We start from the raw sequence: 18,360 nt of genomic DNA on the forward strand, positions 1-18,360 counted from the left end.
GGATTTCATTTATTTGTTTAGGTTTATTTTATTGACTAGGATGTGGTCTGTTAATAAATGTTTATGTGTTTTTGAAAAAGATATTTTTCTATTGTCATAATTTCTTGGGTGAAATACCCTGTTATTTTTCTACTCTGCATAATGACAGACTTCCTTTTTTAATTTTCATTTTTCATTCAGAATTGTTCTTGACTCTTTTGAGTCTGTGAGAAAAGGCCAGTGACAATTTTCAGAGACTGCTTTGACACCTTGGAACTAGGCCTTGTCTAAAATAAAATTGTACTTAAAATTCCATCTATTGAGCTAATCTAACACTTATTATTGTCTTTGTGATTATTAATGTTGACTCAGTATGCAGACAGTGATCAAGTTTAGTTCAAAAGCTTTATTCAACATAGTTAACAGGCCTACTATTAAAGAAAGAAATATTTTAAAATGGAAGGGAATGGAACAAATAGTAATTATTCTTAAAAAGGACTAACTGTATATTGGGGGAACAAAAAGAGTAAAAAAATAATGAAATTAGAAGAGAAACAGAAAACATAAACACATAGCTACCACTTCATCAGGGCATTCAATATTGAAACAAACAGTTATTCCTACAATTTTTCCTTCTCTGATATTTTTTAAATTCTCCAAAAATATCCAATTTATACAACTAGCTTGAAAAAGAAACTCATATTTCTACAACTTAACAATTAAACTTATATTAGGTGCCAAAAAACTGGCATTGTATTTGTACAATTTGTTGACAAAATGACATGTGAAATCATGTTAAATAAAAGATTACTGCCTTTGAAACAAACCATGCTTTTAAAATTGTGAAGAATGTGTGACTGTCATGATTTTCAACTTCCTTTCTGGTTCAAAGATCAAATTCTACCTTTTTCTCATGGTGATCCTCTTCTCAGCAGTTGTAGCATAGCATTCTTTACGTCTTTGTTCCTCAGGGAATAGATAAGAGGATTTAACAATGGTGTGACCACAGTGTAGAAGAAGGTAAAGAATTTGCTATATGTTGAAGCAAAGTGATTCTTAGGATATGTATACACTGGTGCCACAGTTCCGTAAAACATGAATACCACAGTAAGGTGGGAGGAACATGTGGCAATGGCTTTCTGCCTTCCATCTTTGGATTGGATTTTACCTAAAGCTTGAGCTATGTAGCCATAAGAAGTCAGGATCAATGCCAGTGGCACGATGGTGAAAAGAATAGCAGAGATGGTCATTTGCCATTCAATGGCAGAGGTGTCTCCACATGTCAACCGTATGAGGGCTGGAACCTCACACAGAAAGTCATCTAGGCGGTGGTGGGTGCAGAATGGAAGCTGAAGTGTGACAGGAATTTGAGTAACAGATTCTATCAGGCCAGAGAGCCAGGCTATGAGCACCAGCTTCCAACAGAACTGATGATGCATGATGATGGTATAGTGCAAGGGCTGGCAGATAGCAATGTAGCGGTCAAAGGCCATCACTACCAACATGACACATTCTGTGGCACCAAGGCAGAGCAACATACAGAGTTGGATGACACAGCCTGTGTGGGTGATGATCTTGCCTGGCCCCCACAAGTTGGACAACATATGGGGCACAGTGGTTGTGGTAAAGCAGAGATCCAAGAAAGAAAGATTGCTAAGAAAGAAGTACATGGGGGTGTAGAGATGAGGGTCCACACAAGAGAGTAAGATAATTATTGAGTTGGAGAGGATGATCATGGTGTACAAGATGATCACAATCCAGAAGAGAATCATTTCTAGATGGGGCCATTCAGAGAAGCCCAGAAGAATGAAGCCCATTGGGAAACTCTTGTTGGTCATCACTGGTACTTTTGGCATTGGAATTTGAATATAATTGTAACAAAAGTTTTGTGAATTGAGGTTTGAAGGTTATTCTATCATTTATTTAATGAAGGCAAACATTATTAGTTTTCCAGGGGATCTTAGAACAGGAGACATATGAGTGTTTTATATCAGACCAGCAAGATACAACTTCTCTTCCATAAGTCTGTTCTTTTTATATACAAAAGAGATATTTGTTAAGATATTATCTTTGAAATTTATTTCTAAATCTGAAATAACATTCTTCATAGACACTCAGATAAGATTACTTTTTTTAATAATAAATTTATTTTTTATTGGTGTTCAATTTGCCAACATACAGAATAACACCCAGTGCTCATCCCGTCAAGTGCCCCCCTCAGTGCCCACCACCTAGTCACCCCCACCCCCCGCCCTCCTCCCCTTCCACCACCCCTAGTTCGTTTCCCAGAGTTAGGAGTCTTCCATGTTCTGTCTCCCTTTCTGATATTTCCTACCCATTTCTTCTCCCTTCCCCTCTATTCCCTTTCACTATTATTTATATTCCCCAAGTGAATGAGACCATATAATGTTTGTCCTTCTCCGATTGACTTATTTCACTCAGCATAATACCCTCTAGTTCCATCCACGTCGAAGCAAATAGTGGGTATTTGTCATTTCTAATGGCTGAGTAATATTCAATTTGATACGATTACTTTAGATTATGTTTATGTTTCTTCTAGATTGTACTTTCAGCTATATACTAGTAGCTCTCTAAAACATTTGCGATGATGTGTTGAAAACCCAGTTTTATTTTTCAAGTATGTAGTGCTCCAATGTATTGTTGTGTTATTTGCATTGTTTGCTGATGTTTATAGAAACACAGAAATAAGACCTTTTTGTTATCAATATAGGCTCTAAACAATGAGATCTTAACCTTTATTCTCTCTTCTGAGTGTCTGAAGAACTAGCTTTATATAAGAGAAATACAGGTTTTTAAAGGGAGGAAAATCTCAACTAAAGTTTTATCTTAAGTAATTCAAATTTCTTTAAGTAAACAACTTAAAAATCTTCATTCAATATTGTTATCTAAGAAATGTCCATAATAATTCCCAGATCAGAGAATTATAGAAGTAACAGTATATTATTGCCTTCTACTTTTAAGCACAAAATGCTAAATATGATAAAAGTAAGGAAAAGAAAGCATTACATATGCTGTATAATTTTTGTCTCACAAAAGTCATTATTTTCTATTCAATCATCAGCCTAAATACATTTCAATCAGAAATAATCATAAAATAGAAATAAATTATAGTAAAAAATTATGAAATATATGATTATTTTAAGTCTTCATGTGCAGAAGGAAAAGAATACAGAGCTATGAAATATGAAGGTAGGGTATTGGATTTGGGGAACATAGTCCTGGATATTATTAATTTTCTGTCTCCCAGCAATTGTGGAATAGTTCAGAGGATATAACAATGTGGGATGCACAGAATAAAAAAAAATGCTGTTAACTGAAGGAACCTGAGTTATCAGATTGTGAAAATTAAATTTTGCAAGTAGCCAAACAATGCAGAAATATGGAGAACATTATAGGAGTCTACTTCTATTCAAAAGCAACTTCATAGGTTTTTTCAGTGCCATGCAGGCCCTGTGCTATGATGTAGAATATAATTTGAACAAGAGAAATTAAATATTATATTTATACAGTACTCCAAGGCCTATGAGAGGCAGAGACAGCAAGTGAAGAAATGAGCAAGTAAATCATGAGGATTTGATTATTTCAATGAGGAATTCTTAAAAAAAAAAGAAGAAAAAGAAAAAATATTGTAATTGCAGAAAACATTGGAAGATGTAAGAAGCAGAGGAATATGATTTCAATGTGGGGGGTGGGGGGAAAGAAGAGCAAAAAGTCAAATACTGAGGAAATATGCAAGCTCCAAGAACTATAGCTGCCTGCAGAGCTGTCTGCATGGGACATGGCCACATATGTCAGCCAAATTCAGTTTTTTCTATTCTAAGTTCTTATGATCATGAACTGAACTGATCTAATTTTTTCACTGTAAGATATTCTGATTTAACCACAATGTCCATTTTGTTCTACTGGTGTTTCTTCTATAGTTTTCTTAGTATTAAGAGTTTAGTTGTTTTTTTTTTTTTTCCCATGGGTTTACCTTCCCCTGGATTAGAATGCAATACTATATTAAACTGTGGCATTTGGAGAAGAATGTTCAAATTGTTCATCTGCCTTTTGTTTTGAAATAACATCATGGGTTCAGCTTTTCATTATGGAAAGAAAAAACAAATTCAAATCAATGGTATCGTGCTTTTTTGGGTTAAATTTACTTTGAATTATCTAAAAATATTATTTTCACTCTATAATTGTATTATGAACACTATAGATAATTTAACACACATGGAACAAAAGAAAAATAGAGGCATATCCAATCCCAAAATTAAATGCAATATGTGCTATTAAAGTTTCATTTATTCTTTTCAATATATATTTTAATAAATAATGTATGCAGATAGATACACTATATAAAATATATCAGATATAGAATTACACTATATATAGTTCTATATATTTTCCTAAATCTTATAATTGCATACCTATTTCCATTTATTTAAATAATTAAAAATATAATTCCTATGAACATAAAGATCTCTATTATTTTATCTTAGTAAAATAATTCCTATAACAATTTTATGTTAATTTTAAATGTAATATTTTTGAAACTTTTACTAATCTAAAACAATGCTGAGAAAAATATCTATGTTAAAAAAATCCCTAGATTCTATATGATCATTTATTTTTATTAAGAAAATATTGTTTATTTCAGAGTTATATATTGTAGCTGTATCCTATGAAAGAGCTACCCTTACATATCAGTCAGCATTCTTGTCATGACAGCATCATGACTTTCATGACTACATCATCCATTTTTCTGGTCTATAATTCAGCAAGAAAAAAAGTGGGCATCTAATCTGAATTTATTTTGCATTTTTATTACTATTCATTTATTTCTGTAAATGCTTCTTTATCAAAATATTTGTGCCACTTAAAAATATGTTTATATTTTTCTTCTAATCATGTAAGAGATTTATACATTACTGACCTTTATCTTTTGATATGTCCTATAACCACATAAATTCTCTAATTAAAAAAATTTGGTATAGTTTTTGATATTTTTTCTTAAAGTTTTTTTTTCTTTTAAAAATTCTAATTTACTTTCCATGGCACTTTCTTTATTGCCTTTGTTCATACTTCAAATAAACCTCTATGTATACATTTGTCTACTTATATTAGGTTTTCAAGTTCTATATCTAGCCTTTGATCAATTTCATTTTGTAAATGTCAAAACAGTAAAAATTATTACTAATAATTTGTTATTAAATTTTCAGAGAATTTTACAGAAGTATTCTCTCCTCACTGAATCACAAAGGTGACTTTGCTACCTCTACTTTCTATAAACTCTGATGATAGCAGAGTAATTGAAGATTCAGCTTCAGGTAAGAAGCACAGATTTCATTTTCATGGTTTTGGCCCAAAGTTAACCAAATGTTGATCAGAACACATCTATCTCTTTCTTGTTCCCTGTTCTTTCTATCTTTCCTTCTGTCTCTCCTGCTTTTGTCAGATTATATCACTAGACACTTACACTGTTGTCCCTAGTATATTTAATAAATTAATATGTTGATTTTAGTTCTTTTTTTAAAAAAGATTTTATTTATTTGAGAGAAAGAGTGTGTGTGTGTGTGTGTGTGTGTGTGAGAGAGAGAGAGAGAGAGAGAGTGCACACAAGAGCAGGGGCAGTGACAGAGGGAGAAGCAGACTCTTCGCTGAGCGGGGAGCCCGATGTGGGGCTGTATCCCAGGACCCGGGGATCACGACCTGAGCAGAAGGCAGACAAATTGAGTCATCCAGGCACCCCTGATTTTAGTTCTAAATAGGTTGTAGGTTCCTTAAGGCTGCCACTGTTTCATATTAACACAAAAATTCTAAAGATGTGAGATCATTAAACTCTAAGGTTTATCATAAAACAATATTTAACAAATTAATCCAATACCTAACTTTTTATCCTTTTGAGGATTTTATTTATTTATTTTTAAAGATTCCATTTATTTATCATGAGAGACACAGAGAGAGGCAGAGACACTGGCAGAGGGAGAAGCAGGCTCCCTGTAGGAACCCAATGTGGGACTCCATCCCAGGACCCCAGGATCATTACCTGAGCCAAAGGCGGATGTTCAACCATTGACCCAACCAGGCTTCCCAATATGAAGATTTTAAAAATACAGTGCTGTGATATGAAAAATGAAATAGCATGCAGTAAAATTTCTGCAACAAAACAGTCAAAAACCACTTAAAAGTTTGTGTGTGTGTGATTTTGCCATAAATATCCTACATAAATTTACAGAACAGAATCTTTCAGGCTAGATAAAACGCAACAATTTGTGCTTCAAATATAGCTTTGCTCAACTAAGTTTCACAGATCTGAACAGAAGTTTCCTTTTTTCTTCATTTTCTAAAATGTAAGTAACTTACCTGTGTAGGAAAACAGGTCAGTGATTAATTTGGAAAAATATAAGCCTGCACAGCAGTCATCTACATACCATCCATTCATTGAATTTTTCTCAGAGTTCTACACTCCATGTAACTCTCCAGTCAAATATATGACATTGTGGCGTTATTAGGAGATTCCAAAAATGGTGTGAGCAGTTTTATTTCAATTGAATGATAGAGCAAAAGGAGTACAGATGGACTGGGGTTTTTGGAGGTCTCTGGAGGTTCTATTCTCACAGGTAATTAGCTTTTACTGCAAAATGTTGCAAAAAAAACTAAAGAATGATAACAAAAATGCTTCCTTGTTTTCAATGAGCAAATTGATCTACCAATTTGTCTGTTTTCAGTTAACTGTTTAACTGATTATCCATTAACATAATTAAGCAATTTGCTTATTGATTTATACGTTAAAAGTTTAAGAAGTCATTGGTTTACTTGACTCCACAAATGTTTTGTTTCTGTTCTGTGCCTATCCATTGGAGACAGTAAGGATGAAAGAAAATCAGAAAGAATAAGAACAATATACTTTTTCAGTCTTAAATTCCTTGTGCATGCTGGTAGTTAACTAAAAATAGTCCATGGAGATTGAAAAATTCAAATAAATGTTTACACAAAAGAAAATGTTTATAAAAATGAGGTTTTGGCACTCAAGGGTAGAATGGAGGAAAACCAACCGAGTTTTATTTCAGACATGCAATGATAGGTAGCATAAGTATATATAAGACTGTTTAATAGTTTATTAATTGTTCTAGGAAAGGTGTAATGTGTACAAAGGATCTGAAAATCTTTAAATATACTTTAAAACCAACTCCTGATTAAAATACATTGATATTTAAGAACAGAAACATATTAAAATATAAAATACTTCAAATTAGCATCATATATCAAAAGTAAGGATAGGATTATGTATGACAGGAAGGAATAGCAATTGTAGGAGTGGTATTAGTATGATGGCAACATAAGACATTTCTTTACTTTCTCCACTGGCAACAAAATTTTGGCATCCATTCACAGGCAAGTTTGTCCTTGAGGAAGCACTATATCTTAAATGATCTGGAAGGAGTGTTACCCACTAATGGGTCAAGTAATATGCAGCCAGACCTCAACTCATCCATGGATCTTGTAATGACCAGTAAACTGGACGAAATTTTTTCCACTATAGACTGGGGCCCTTGAGGAACACTGACTTGGGCAGTCACCTATGGACAAGACAGTTTTTGTGGAAGTCAGCGCTTCCAGAGGAGAAATTGCAGCACGCTGTTGAAACAAATAAACAAAATAATTTTGGTCACTTTGGAATAGGTAAGTGGAATAGTTTGGTTTTACCCACATCCCTCATCCCCTAAGTCAGCATAGCTTAGGACCATAAAGATCTTCCACAACCTGTGATTTATTTGGGCTATAAATGGACAATATATATGAATAAGAATCCAGTTTCCTAGGTGTGTGGGACGCTAACAAAATAATTCATTTTTTCTCTCATCCTATTCAGAGTACTAAGTGAGGGTCTCTATGACACTCAGGCAGAAAAAATCTAGAGGAGCAGCACATAAGAATCTCAGAGGGAAGGGGTGTCTGGGCAGCTTAGTGAGTCAACTATCTTTCAGCTCAGGTCATGATCTCTGGGTCCTGGGATCCCATTGGCAGGGAGTCTGCTTCTCCCTCTCCCTCTGCCTCTGTCCCCCACTCATGCCTTCTCTCTCTCTCAAACAAATAACAAACAAACAAACAAACAATCTTAAAAATGAATCAAATATCAAAGGGAGACTGCTGGGGAAGATGACAAAGTAGGAGGGCCCTATGGTCACCTTGTCCCATGGATACAACTCAATAACACCTACATCAGTATAAATAACCCAGAAAACTACCAAAGACTGGCAGAACAGATTATCCACAGCTAAATATAGAGAAGAGGCCACATCAAAGAGGATAGAAAGGATGGCCATGTGGTCAGGAGCCAAAATAACCCACTGAGCTGTCCCCGGGAATGAGAGATGCCACAGGCATGGAGAAGAGAGAGGAAGAGATCTCCATACCAGGCAGCCGAGGTACAGAGGAACTGCACTGCACTAGGAAGTCAGATCTCCACAGAATTTGGCTTTGAAAACTAGAGAGGCCAAATTTTGCACGTTTTTATACTCAGCATGGCTTACCAATAGGAACTTTATTTTTTTATAGTTATTTAAATAGCAGTTAGTTAACATATAGAGTAATAATAGTTTCAGATATACAACATACTGATTCAACACTTACATACAACACCTGGTGCTTATCACAGTAAGTGTACCCTTTAATCCCCCTCACTTATTTTACCTGTCTCCACGGGTAACCATCAGTTTGTTCTCTGTAGTTGAGTTTGTTTCTTGATTTGCATCTCTCCTTTTTTCCCCTTTGCTCATTTGTTTCTTAAATTCTACATATGAGTGAAATCTATGATATCTATCTTTCTCTTATTTCATTTAGCATAATGCTCTGTAGTTCCATCTATTTTGTTGCAAATAACAAGATTTCATTCTTTCCAATGGTTGAGTTATGTTCCATTATATCTATATACCACCTCTTTATCCATTCATCAGTAATGGACATTTGGACTCTTTCCATACTTTGACTATTGTTAATAATGCTACTACAAACATTAGGGTACATGTATCCCTTTGAATTAGTATTTATGTATTATTTGGATAAGTACTTAGTAGTATAATTTCTGGGTCATAGGGTAGTTTTATTTTTAAATTTTTGGAGATTCCTCAAAGAGTTAAAAATAGATCTGCCCTACGACCCAGCAATTGCACTGCTGGGGATTTACCCCAAAGATACAGATGCAATGAAACGCCAGGACACCTGCACCCCAATGTTTCTAGCAGCAATGTCCACAATAGCCAAACTGTGGAAGGAGCCTCGGTGTCCATCGAAAGATGAATGGATAAAGAAGAAGTGGTTTATGTATACAATGGAATATTACTCAGCCATTAGAAACGACAAATACCCACCATTTGCTTCAACGTGGATGGAACTGGAGGGTATTATGCTGAGTGAAATAAGTCAAGTGGAGAAGGACAAATATTATATGTTCTCATTCATTTGGGGAATATAAATAATAGTGAAAGGGAATAGAAGGGAAGGGAGAAGAAATGGGTAGGAAATATCAGAAAGGGAGACAGAACATAAAGACTCCTAACTCTGGGAAATGAACTAGGGGTGGTGAAAGGGGAGGAGGGCAGGGGTGGGGGTGAATGGGTGACGGGCACTGAGGGGTGCACTTGAAGGGATGAGCACTGGGTGTTATTCTATATGTTGGCAAATTGAACACCAATAACAAATAAATTTATTATTTAAAAAAAAAAAAAGAAACGACAAATACCCACCATTTGCTTCGACGTGGATGGAACTGGAGGGTATTATGCTGAGTGATATAAGTCAAACGGAGAAGGACAAACATTATATGGTCTCCTTCATTTGGGGAATATAAAAAATAGTGAAAGGGAATAAAGGGGAAAGGAGAAAAATGAGTGGGAAATATCAGAAAGGGAGACAGAACATGAGAGACTCCTAACTCTGGGAAACGAACTAGGGGTGGTGGAAGGGGAGGTGGGCGGGGGGTAGGGGTGACTGGGTGACGGGCACTGAGGGGGCACTTGACAGGATGAGCACTGGGTGTTATTGTATATGTTGGCAAATTGAACACCAGTAAAAAATAAATTTATATAAAATTTTTTTTTGAGAAACCTACATACTGTTTTCCAGAGTGGCTACACCAGTTTGCATTTCCACCAACAGTGTAAGAGAATTCCCTTTCTCTGCATCCTTGCAAACACTTATTGTTTCTTGTGTTGTCAGTTTTAGCCATTTTGACTGGTGTTAGGTATAGCTCATTGTAGTTTTAGTATCTATTTCCCTGATGGATCAATGATGTTGAACATCTTTTCATGTGTCTGTTGGCCATCTGTATATCTTTGGTGGGAAAATGTCTATTCATGTCCTTTTTCAGTTTTTAAATTTCATTATTCATTTTTTTGGGTATTGAGTTACATAAGTTCTTTATAGTTCTTGGATACTAACCCTTTATCAGATATGTCATTTGCAAATATCTTCTCCTATTCCATACATTGCCTTTTAATTTTATTGATTGTTTTCTTCATGCTCAGGGGCACCTGGGTGGCTCAGTCAGTTAAGCATCCAACTCTTGATTTCAGCTCAGGTCATCATCTCAGGGCTATGGGATTAAGCCCCATGTCAGGCTCTGCCTTCAGCAAGGAGTCTGCTTGGGATTCTTTCTCTCCCTCTCCATCTGTCTCTCCTCCTTTTCTCTTTCTCTCTCTAATAAATAAATAAATCTTTAAAAAAATATCAGTGGGCTCAGGCCCTCACTCACCCCAATGGCCTGTCTCACTGTCCTCATGCCCTGCTACTGCCCCACAGAACTGCTTTGATTGCCTGAAGTCCTTCACCAAATTAGATCAGTGTCCAGGGCACTCAGTTTTCTTTTTTTTTCTTTTTTTTTAATAAATTAATTTTTTATTGGTGTTCAATTTACCAACATACAGAATAACACCCAGTGCTCATCCCGTCAAGTGCCCCCCTCAGTGCCCGTCACCCATTCATCCACACCCCCCGCCCTCCTCCCCTTCCACCACCCCTAGTTCGTTTCCCAGAGTTAGCAGTCTTTACGTTCTGTCTCCCTTTCTGATATTTCCCACACATTTCTTCCCCCTTCCCTTATATTCCCTTTCACCATTATTTATATTTCCCAAATGAATGAGAACATACACTGTTTGTCCTTCTCCGATTGACTTCCTTCACTCAGCATAATACCCTCCAGTTCCATCCACGTTGAAGCAAATGGTGGGTATTTGTCGTTTCTAATGGCTGAGGAATATTCCATTGTATACATAAACCACATCTTCTTTATCCATTCATCTTTCGATGGACACCGAGGCTCCTTCCACAGTTTGGCTATCGTGGACATTGCTGCTAGAAACATTGGGGTGCAGGAGTCCTGGGTTTCATTGCTTCTGAATCTTTGGGGTAAATCCCCAACAGTGCAATTGCTGGGTCATAGGGCAGGTCTATTTTTAACTCTTTGAGGAACCTCCACACTGTTTTCCAGAGTGGCTGCACCAGTTCACATTCCCACCAACAGTGTAAGAGGGTTCAGGGCACTCAGTTTTCATCTCATTTGTGGTTATGACAAAGATATAAAATTTGGTGTTGATGCCGAAGGCTAACTGCTTCATGGTGTAGACATTTTAGTCAATGCTGTAGCTGTTACTATGGGGCTAAAAGGAAGAACAGTGATTATTGAACAGATCTGGGGGAGTCCCAAAGTAACAAAAGAAGGTGTGACCATTGCAAAATCAATTCACTTAAAAGATGAATATGAAAATATTGGCACTCAATTTCTTTAAGATGTTGTCAATAACACAAATGGAGAAGCTGGGGATGGCATTACTGCTTTTGTCTTGCCACACTCTATTGCCAAGGAGGGCTTTGAGAAGATTAGCAAAGGTGCTAATCCTGTGGAAATCAGGAGAGTTGTAATGTTAGCTGTTGATGATGTAATCGCTGAACTTAAAAAGCAGTCTAAACTTGTGACAACCCTGAAGAAATTGCTAAAGTTGTTATGATTTTTGCAAATTGAGGCAAAGAAATTGGTAGCATTACTTCTGATGCAAAGTAAAAAGTTTGGAAGAAAGGGTGTCATGACGTTAAAAGATTGGAAAATACTAAATAAATTAGAAATTATTGAAGGCATGAAGTTTGATTGAGGTTACATTTTCCCATACTATTTTAATACATAAAAGGGTCAGAAATGTGAATTCTAAGATGCCTACATTCTGCTGAGTGAAAAGAAAATTTCTAGTGTCCAATCTATTGTACCTGTTCTTGAATTGCCAATGCTCACTGTAAATCCTTGGGCATAATTGCTGAATAAGTTGATGGAGAAGCTCTGAGTATGTTCATTTTGAATAGGCTTAAAGTTGGTCTTCAGACTGTAGCAGTCATTGCTAACAAGGTTTTTTTTTTTTTTTTTCAAAAAAAAGGGATCCCCCGCTAACAAGGTTTTGATAACAATAGAAAGAACCGGGATCCCTGGGTGGCACAGCGGTTTGGCGCCTGCCTTTGGCCCAGGGCGCAATCCTGGAGATCCGGGATCGAGTCCCACGTCGGGCTCCCGGTGCGTGGAGCCTGCTTCTCCCTCTGCCTGTGTCTCTGCCTCTCTCTCTCTCTCTCACTGTGTGCCTATCATGAATAAGTAAAAATTAAAAAAAAAAAACAAAAAACAATAGAAAGAACCAGCTTAAAGACATGGCTATTGCTACTGGTTGGCGCAATGTTTGGAGAAGTATTGACTCTAATTCTCAAAGATGTTCAGTCTCACAACTTAGGAAAAGTTGGAGAGGTCATTGTGACCAAAGATGCTGCCATGCTATTAAAAGGAAAAGATGACATGTCTCAAAGTGAAAAACATATTCAAGAAATCATTGAACAACTAGATATCACAACTAGTGAATATGAAAAGGAAAAGCTGAATGCACATCTAGCAAAACTCTCAGATGGAGTAGCTGTGCTGAAAGTTGATGGGACAGTGAAGTGAATGATAAGAAAGAGTTTTAAATGCCCTCAGTGCTATATGAGCTCCTGTTGAAGAATGTATTGTTCTGGGAGTTGTGCCCTGATTCAGTGCATTTCAGCCTTGGATTCAATAATTTCAGCTAATGAAGGTAGAAAAATTAGTATAGAAATTATTGTAACACTCAGAATTCCTGCAATGACCATTCCTAAGAACACAAGTGCTGAAAAATCACTGATAGTTGAGAAAATTATGCAGAGTTCCCCAGAAGTTGGTTATGATGTTATGCTTGGTGATTTTGTGAATATGTTGGAAAAAGGAATCATTGATCCCGCTAAGGTTGTAAGAACTGCTTAATTGGATTCTCCTGGAATGGCCTGTTAATCATAGGAGAAATGGTGGTCACCAAAATTCCTAAAGAAGAGAAGGACCCTGGAATGGGTGGAATTGGTAGAATGGGAGGTATTATAGGAGGTGGCATGTTCCAGTTCCTAGAATAGTGCTTTACTATTATTAATGAATTGTGAGAGGAAGCTCAAGAGAGTGGTCCTCAGTAATAACTGCAGAGAAGCCAGTTGAAGTAAATGACTGAAGAAAAGCCTGGCTAATGTTTAAGAAAATTACTATAATCATCAGTTGATGGTTTCACTTGGCAAAGTATAATGGTTTACTACGGTCATTGTCCATGCCTAAAGATAATTTATTTTGTATTTTTGAATGAAAAAGACATTTGTGCATTCTTGATAACTGAATTCAAGAGCCATGTACCAGTGTACTATTTTCAAATTAAATCACTGAGGCATTTTTACCACTATTCTGTTAAAATCAAGATTTTAGTTCTTGTCATCACCAGATGAAAAGTTACGAAGCAGCTTTTCTGTGGAGAGTAAGAATTATTGTGTAACAAGTAAAGAAATATCCAATTATGTGGCAACCTCTGAGTAATAGAGATGTGTTTAAAACTAAAAAAAAAAAAAAAAAGATGAGTGGGCTCAGAACTGGAAGAGCTAGGAGGGTAATAAGAAATGGAGTCCCTGTCCCTAAAGAGATGGTACAACAGACAGTCATACTGAAACACAGCATAAAAGCATCAGTTTGAAAAACACCTAGGATATATGGGAGGGAGATTTGTTTACTAATCTCAAAGCATGTTCTGGAGGTGCAAGGATCTTCAGGAGACTTCAAAAATAACAGAGTTGGCAGGTGCCACTTTCCTCTCCCACCCCCAATCTAAATGCAAAGACACCTGTGGGAACACTCTCCACCTAGCTTATTAATAGTGTGCCTGGCCCTTTGAGTGCTTCTGCAGATCTGACTCTCCAACCCAGCCCATCTGGACAGGGGCTTTCCTGCATTTCCTCCTTCAGTGACCTGCATTAATCTTGCTGGCACCACGTTTCACACACACAAATATTCTTCTGCAGACTTGCCCTCTCTATGCATATAGCAGAAGTTTTCTAAAGTGAATCAAGATTCCCTTCCACAGTGGACATGCACAAATCTTCCTAACTGCACCCCACCATCATGCTTTTCTGTGGATCTGTCCTCCACATGGATTCATCCAAAGCTGAGACATGAACATGGCAGTATGCAAGTAGCATGTATAGGGGCCAGCCTACTACTACTTTAAAGAATCTCCTGCCTTGAGCAGAGGGGGAAGACAGCCACACACACCAATCCAGCTGCACCCCAACAGTGGGATGTGGGCAGACAACTTGTCTGACTGCAAGAACTGCCCACCAATGAAAGCTTCTCATGGGACAACACAGTGAGAGTGCTCTATACAGTGGTGCTACCAGAGCTCTGGCAAATGCCTGGTCTGACTCAGCTCAAGTCCAAGGCAGCCCCAGACTAGCCCACCACCAACACAGAGACAAGACCCTGCCCACAACAGCCAAAAAGACTCATCACAGACAACTGGACTGAAGGCAAATGTAGCCACAATAGGAGGGTGTAGGAAACACACATAGGAGACACCACTGAAGTGTCAGGCTCTAGTGAACAGGAAACGTTGGACTGCAGGGAAGTATAGGGCCTCTTCCTCACAAGGGCAATACATTCAAGAGCAGGAGATATAACTGACTTTCCAAACACATAATACACCCAGAGATCAGGCGGGGCACAATGGCGGAAGAGTAGGGTCCCGAAGTCACCTGCCCCCACCACCTTACCTAGATAACTTCAAATCATCCTGAAAACCTATGAATTTGGCCTGAGATTTAAAGAGAGAACAGCTGGAATGCTAAGTGAGGAGAGTTCACGCTTCTATCAAGGTAGGAAGACGGAAAAAAATAAAGAAATAAAAAAGCATCCAAGGGGGAGGGGCCCCAGAGGAGCCGGGCTAAGGCCCCGTGGCGGGTGCCCCCAGGACAGGAAAGCCCCGTCCTGGAGAAGCAGGAACTGTACCAATCTTCCCGGTCGGAAAGGCGCTTGCAAGGAACTTGGGCAGGATCCCAGGAGGGGGAGGGATGTCCTCAGGCTCCCAGGGGCACTAACAGAGAAACTGCACCCCGGGGGAGAGCATGCCACACACCGCAGGCCGAGCTCCCTAGAGGGCTGGAGCGTGTGCCCAGCAGAGCCTGGGAGCAGCTCAGGTGGTGGCTCGGGCGGCAGCTCCACGAGGAGGGGGATGCGCCTCCCGGGAGAGCGATTCCAGCAGCACAGGCCCCAGAGCCCAGGGCGCCAGGGACACAGCCCGGGATCCAGCGCTTTCCTTGGGACAGGCGGGGGCCTGGAGGACACAGGACAGCGAGGACAATCCTGCCACTGGGTGCCCCCCAAGCTGTGCAGATCGGCAACCCCGTCCCTGGAGCATCCAGGCCCCTGTGCACTGGGAGCTGCAGTAGTTACTGCTGGAGCTGACTCTAGGGCTGGAGAGCTGGATGCCACCACTGCTGTTGTTCATTCTGGTGTCACCTTGTACCTGGGACTGAGCATGGCCACCAGGGAGCTGGAGCCTCACAGGATAAACAGCTACCATGGAACAGTGCACCTGACAGGTGGTGGAGCAGCTCCCCCAGGTGCACACACCTGAGAATCAGCACAGCAAGCCCCTCCCCCAGAAGACCAGCTGGAAGTTCAGGGGAAGAGCAAGTTCTTGACCAAGCAGCGCTGGAAAGCTCCAGGGGAAGTCTAGGGACTTACAGTATATAGAATCAGAGGATACCCCTCTTTGTTTTTTCTTTTTGTTTGTTCTGTCCTCTTTTCTCTCCTTTTCTCCTTTTTCCAGTACAAATTGTTTCTAGCCACTCTTCACTGAGCAAAATGACTAGAAGGAAAAACTCACCTCAAAAGAAAGAATCAGAAACAGTCCTCTCTCCCACAGAGTTACAGAATTTGGAATACAATTCAATATCAGAAAGCTAATTCAGAAGTACAATTATAAAGATACTGGTGGCTCTAGAAAATTGGACATCCACACGCAGAAGAATGAAAGTAGACCAGCACCCTACACAAAGATAAACTCAAAATGAATGAAAGATCTAAATGTGAGACAAGAATCCATCAAAATCCTAGAGGAGAACACAGGCAACACCCTTTTTGAACTCGGCCACAGTAACTTCTTGCAAGATACATCCATGAAGGCAGGGGAAAAAACAAGCAAAAATGAACTATTGGGACTTCATCAAGATAAAAAGCTTCTGCACAGAAAAAAAAAAAACAACAAAAACAAAAACAAAAACAAAAAACAAAAAAGAAACAGTCAACAAAACTAAAAGACAACCTACAAAATGGGAAAAGATATTTGCAAATGACATATCAGATAAAGAACTAGTTACCAAGATCTATAAAGAACTTATTAAACTCAACAGCAAAGAAACAAACAATCCAATCATGAAATGGGCAAAAGACATGAAGAGAAATCTCACAGAGGAAGACATAGACATGGCCAACAAGCACATGAGAAAATGCTCTGCATCCCTGGCCATCAGGGAAATACAAATCAAAACCACAATGAGATACCGCCTCACACCAGTGAGAATGGGGAAAATTAACAAGGCAGGAAACCACAAATGTTGGGGAGGATGCAGAGAAAAGGGAACCCTCTTACACTGTTGGTAGGAATGTGAACTGGTGCAGCCACTCTGGAAAACTGTGTGGAGGTTCCTCAAGGAGTTAAAAATAGACCTGCCCTACACCCAGAAATTACACTGCTGGGGATTTACCCCAAAGATACAGATGCAGTGAAATGCCGGGACACCTGAACCCCAATGTTTATAGCAGCAATGTCCACAATAGTAAAACTGTGGAAGGAGCCTCGGTGTCCATCGAAAGATAAATGGATAAAGAAGATGTGGTTTATGTATACAATGGAATATTACTCAGCCATTACAAACGACAAATACCCACCATTTGCTTCGACGTGGTTGGAACTGGAGGATATTATGCCGAGTGAAGTAAGTCAATCGGAGAAGGAGAAACATTATATGTTCTCATTCATTTGAGGAATATAAAAATAATGAAAGGGAATAAATGGAAAGGAGAGAAAATGTGTGAAAATATCAGTGAGAGTGAGAAAACATGAGAGACACCTAACGCTGGGATCCAGTCAAGGAGTAGTGGAAACAGAGGCAGGTGGGGGGTTGGAGTGACTGGGTGATGAGCACTGTGGGGGACACTAGGTTGGATGAGCACTGGGTGTTATGCTATATGTTGGCAAATTGAACTCTTATAAAAAGTTAAATAAAAAATAAATAATTGTAAGTAAATAATTTTAAAAAATTAAATAAAAAGAATCTGTTTATGTTTTGCTTTTCTGTTTTCCACCATGTTTTGTTCTTAAATTCCACATTGGATTTTTTTTTTTTCATCTCTTGTCTCGGGTCTTACTGAAGTCCCCCACTCTTTTCTCAAGTCCAGTGAGTGTCTTTATGAGCATTACTTTACATTTTTTGCCATGTGTATCACTTACCTCCATTTCATTTAGTTCTTTTGCTGTGATTTTGTCCTGTTGTTTCATTTTGGATATATCTCTCTGTTTCCTGATATTGATTGATTTTCTGTGTGTATTCTTTTTCTTTTATTGCAGTTCAATTTTGATGGAATCTTGTCTTACATTTAGATCTTTCATCCATTTTGTTTTTTTAATAATAAATTTATTTTGTATTGGTGTTCAGTTTGCCAACATACAGAATAACACCCAGTGCTCATCCCGTCAAGTGCCCCATCATGCCTGTCACCCATTAACCCCCACCCCCCACCCACCTCCCCTTCCACCACCCCTAGTTCGTTTCCCAGAGTTAGGAGTCTTCATGTTCTGTCTCCTTTTCTGACTTTTCCCACTCATTTTTTCTCCCTTCCCTTCTATTCCCTTTCACTATTATTTATATTTCCCAAATGAATGTGAACATATAATGTTTGTCCTTCTCCGATTGACTTATTTCACTCAGCATAATACCCTCCAGTTCCATCCATGTTGAAGC

The 18,360-nt window shown here is 38.4% G+C and overlaps 1 protein-coding gene and 1 pseudogene across 1 annotated transcript; one reads left to right on the forward strand and one right to left on the reverse strand.

Annotated features, from left to right (window-relative positions):
* Positions 1–664: 664 nt before the first annotated feature.
* On the reverse strand, positions 665–1,904 carry LOC144288385 (olfactory receptor 2H1-like). Its single transcript, XM_077855893.1, has one exon. It carries the CDS (start codon positions 1,833–1,835, stop codon positions 891–893), a length of 945 nt encoding a protein of 314 aa, XP_077712019.1. The 5' UTR covers positions 1,836–1,904; the 3' UTR covers positions 665–890.
* A 6,467-nt stretch (positions 1,905–8,371) lies between these two features.
* Positions 8,372–13,437, forward strand: LOC144289189 (60 kDa heat shock protein, mitochondrial pseudogene; annotated as a pseudogene).
* The last annotated feature ends 4,923 nt before the right edge of the window (positions 13,438–18,360 follow it).

The sequence above is a fragment of the Canis aureus genome, chromosome 18 (assembly GCF_053574225.1).
Source record: "Canis aureus isolate CA01 chromosome 18, VMU_Caureus_v.1.0, whole genome shotgun sequence".
Classification (NCBI taxonomy): Eukaryota; Metazoa; Chordata; class Mammalia; order Carnivora; family Canidae; genus Canis; species Canis aureus.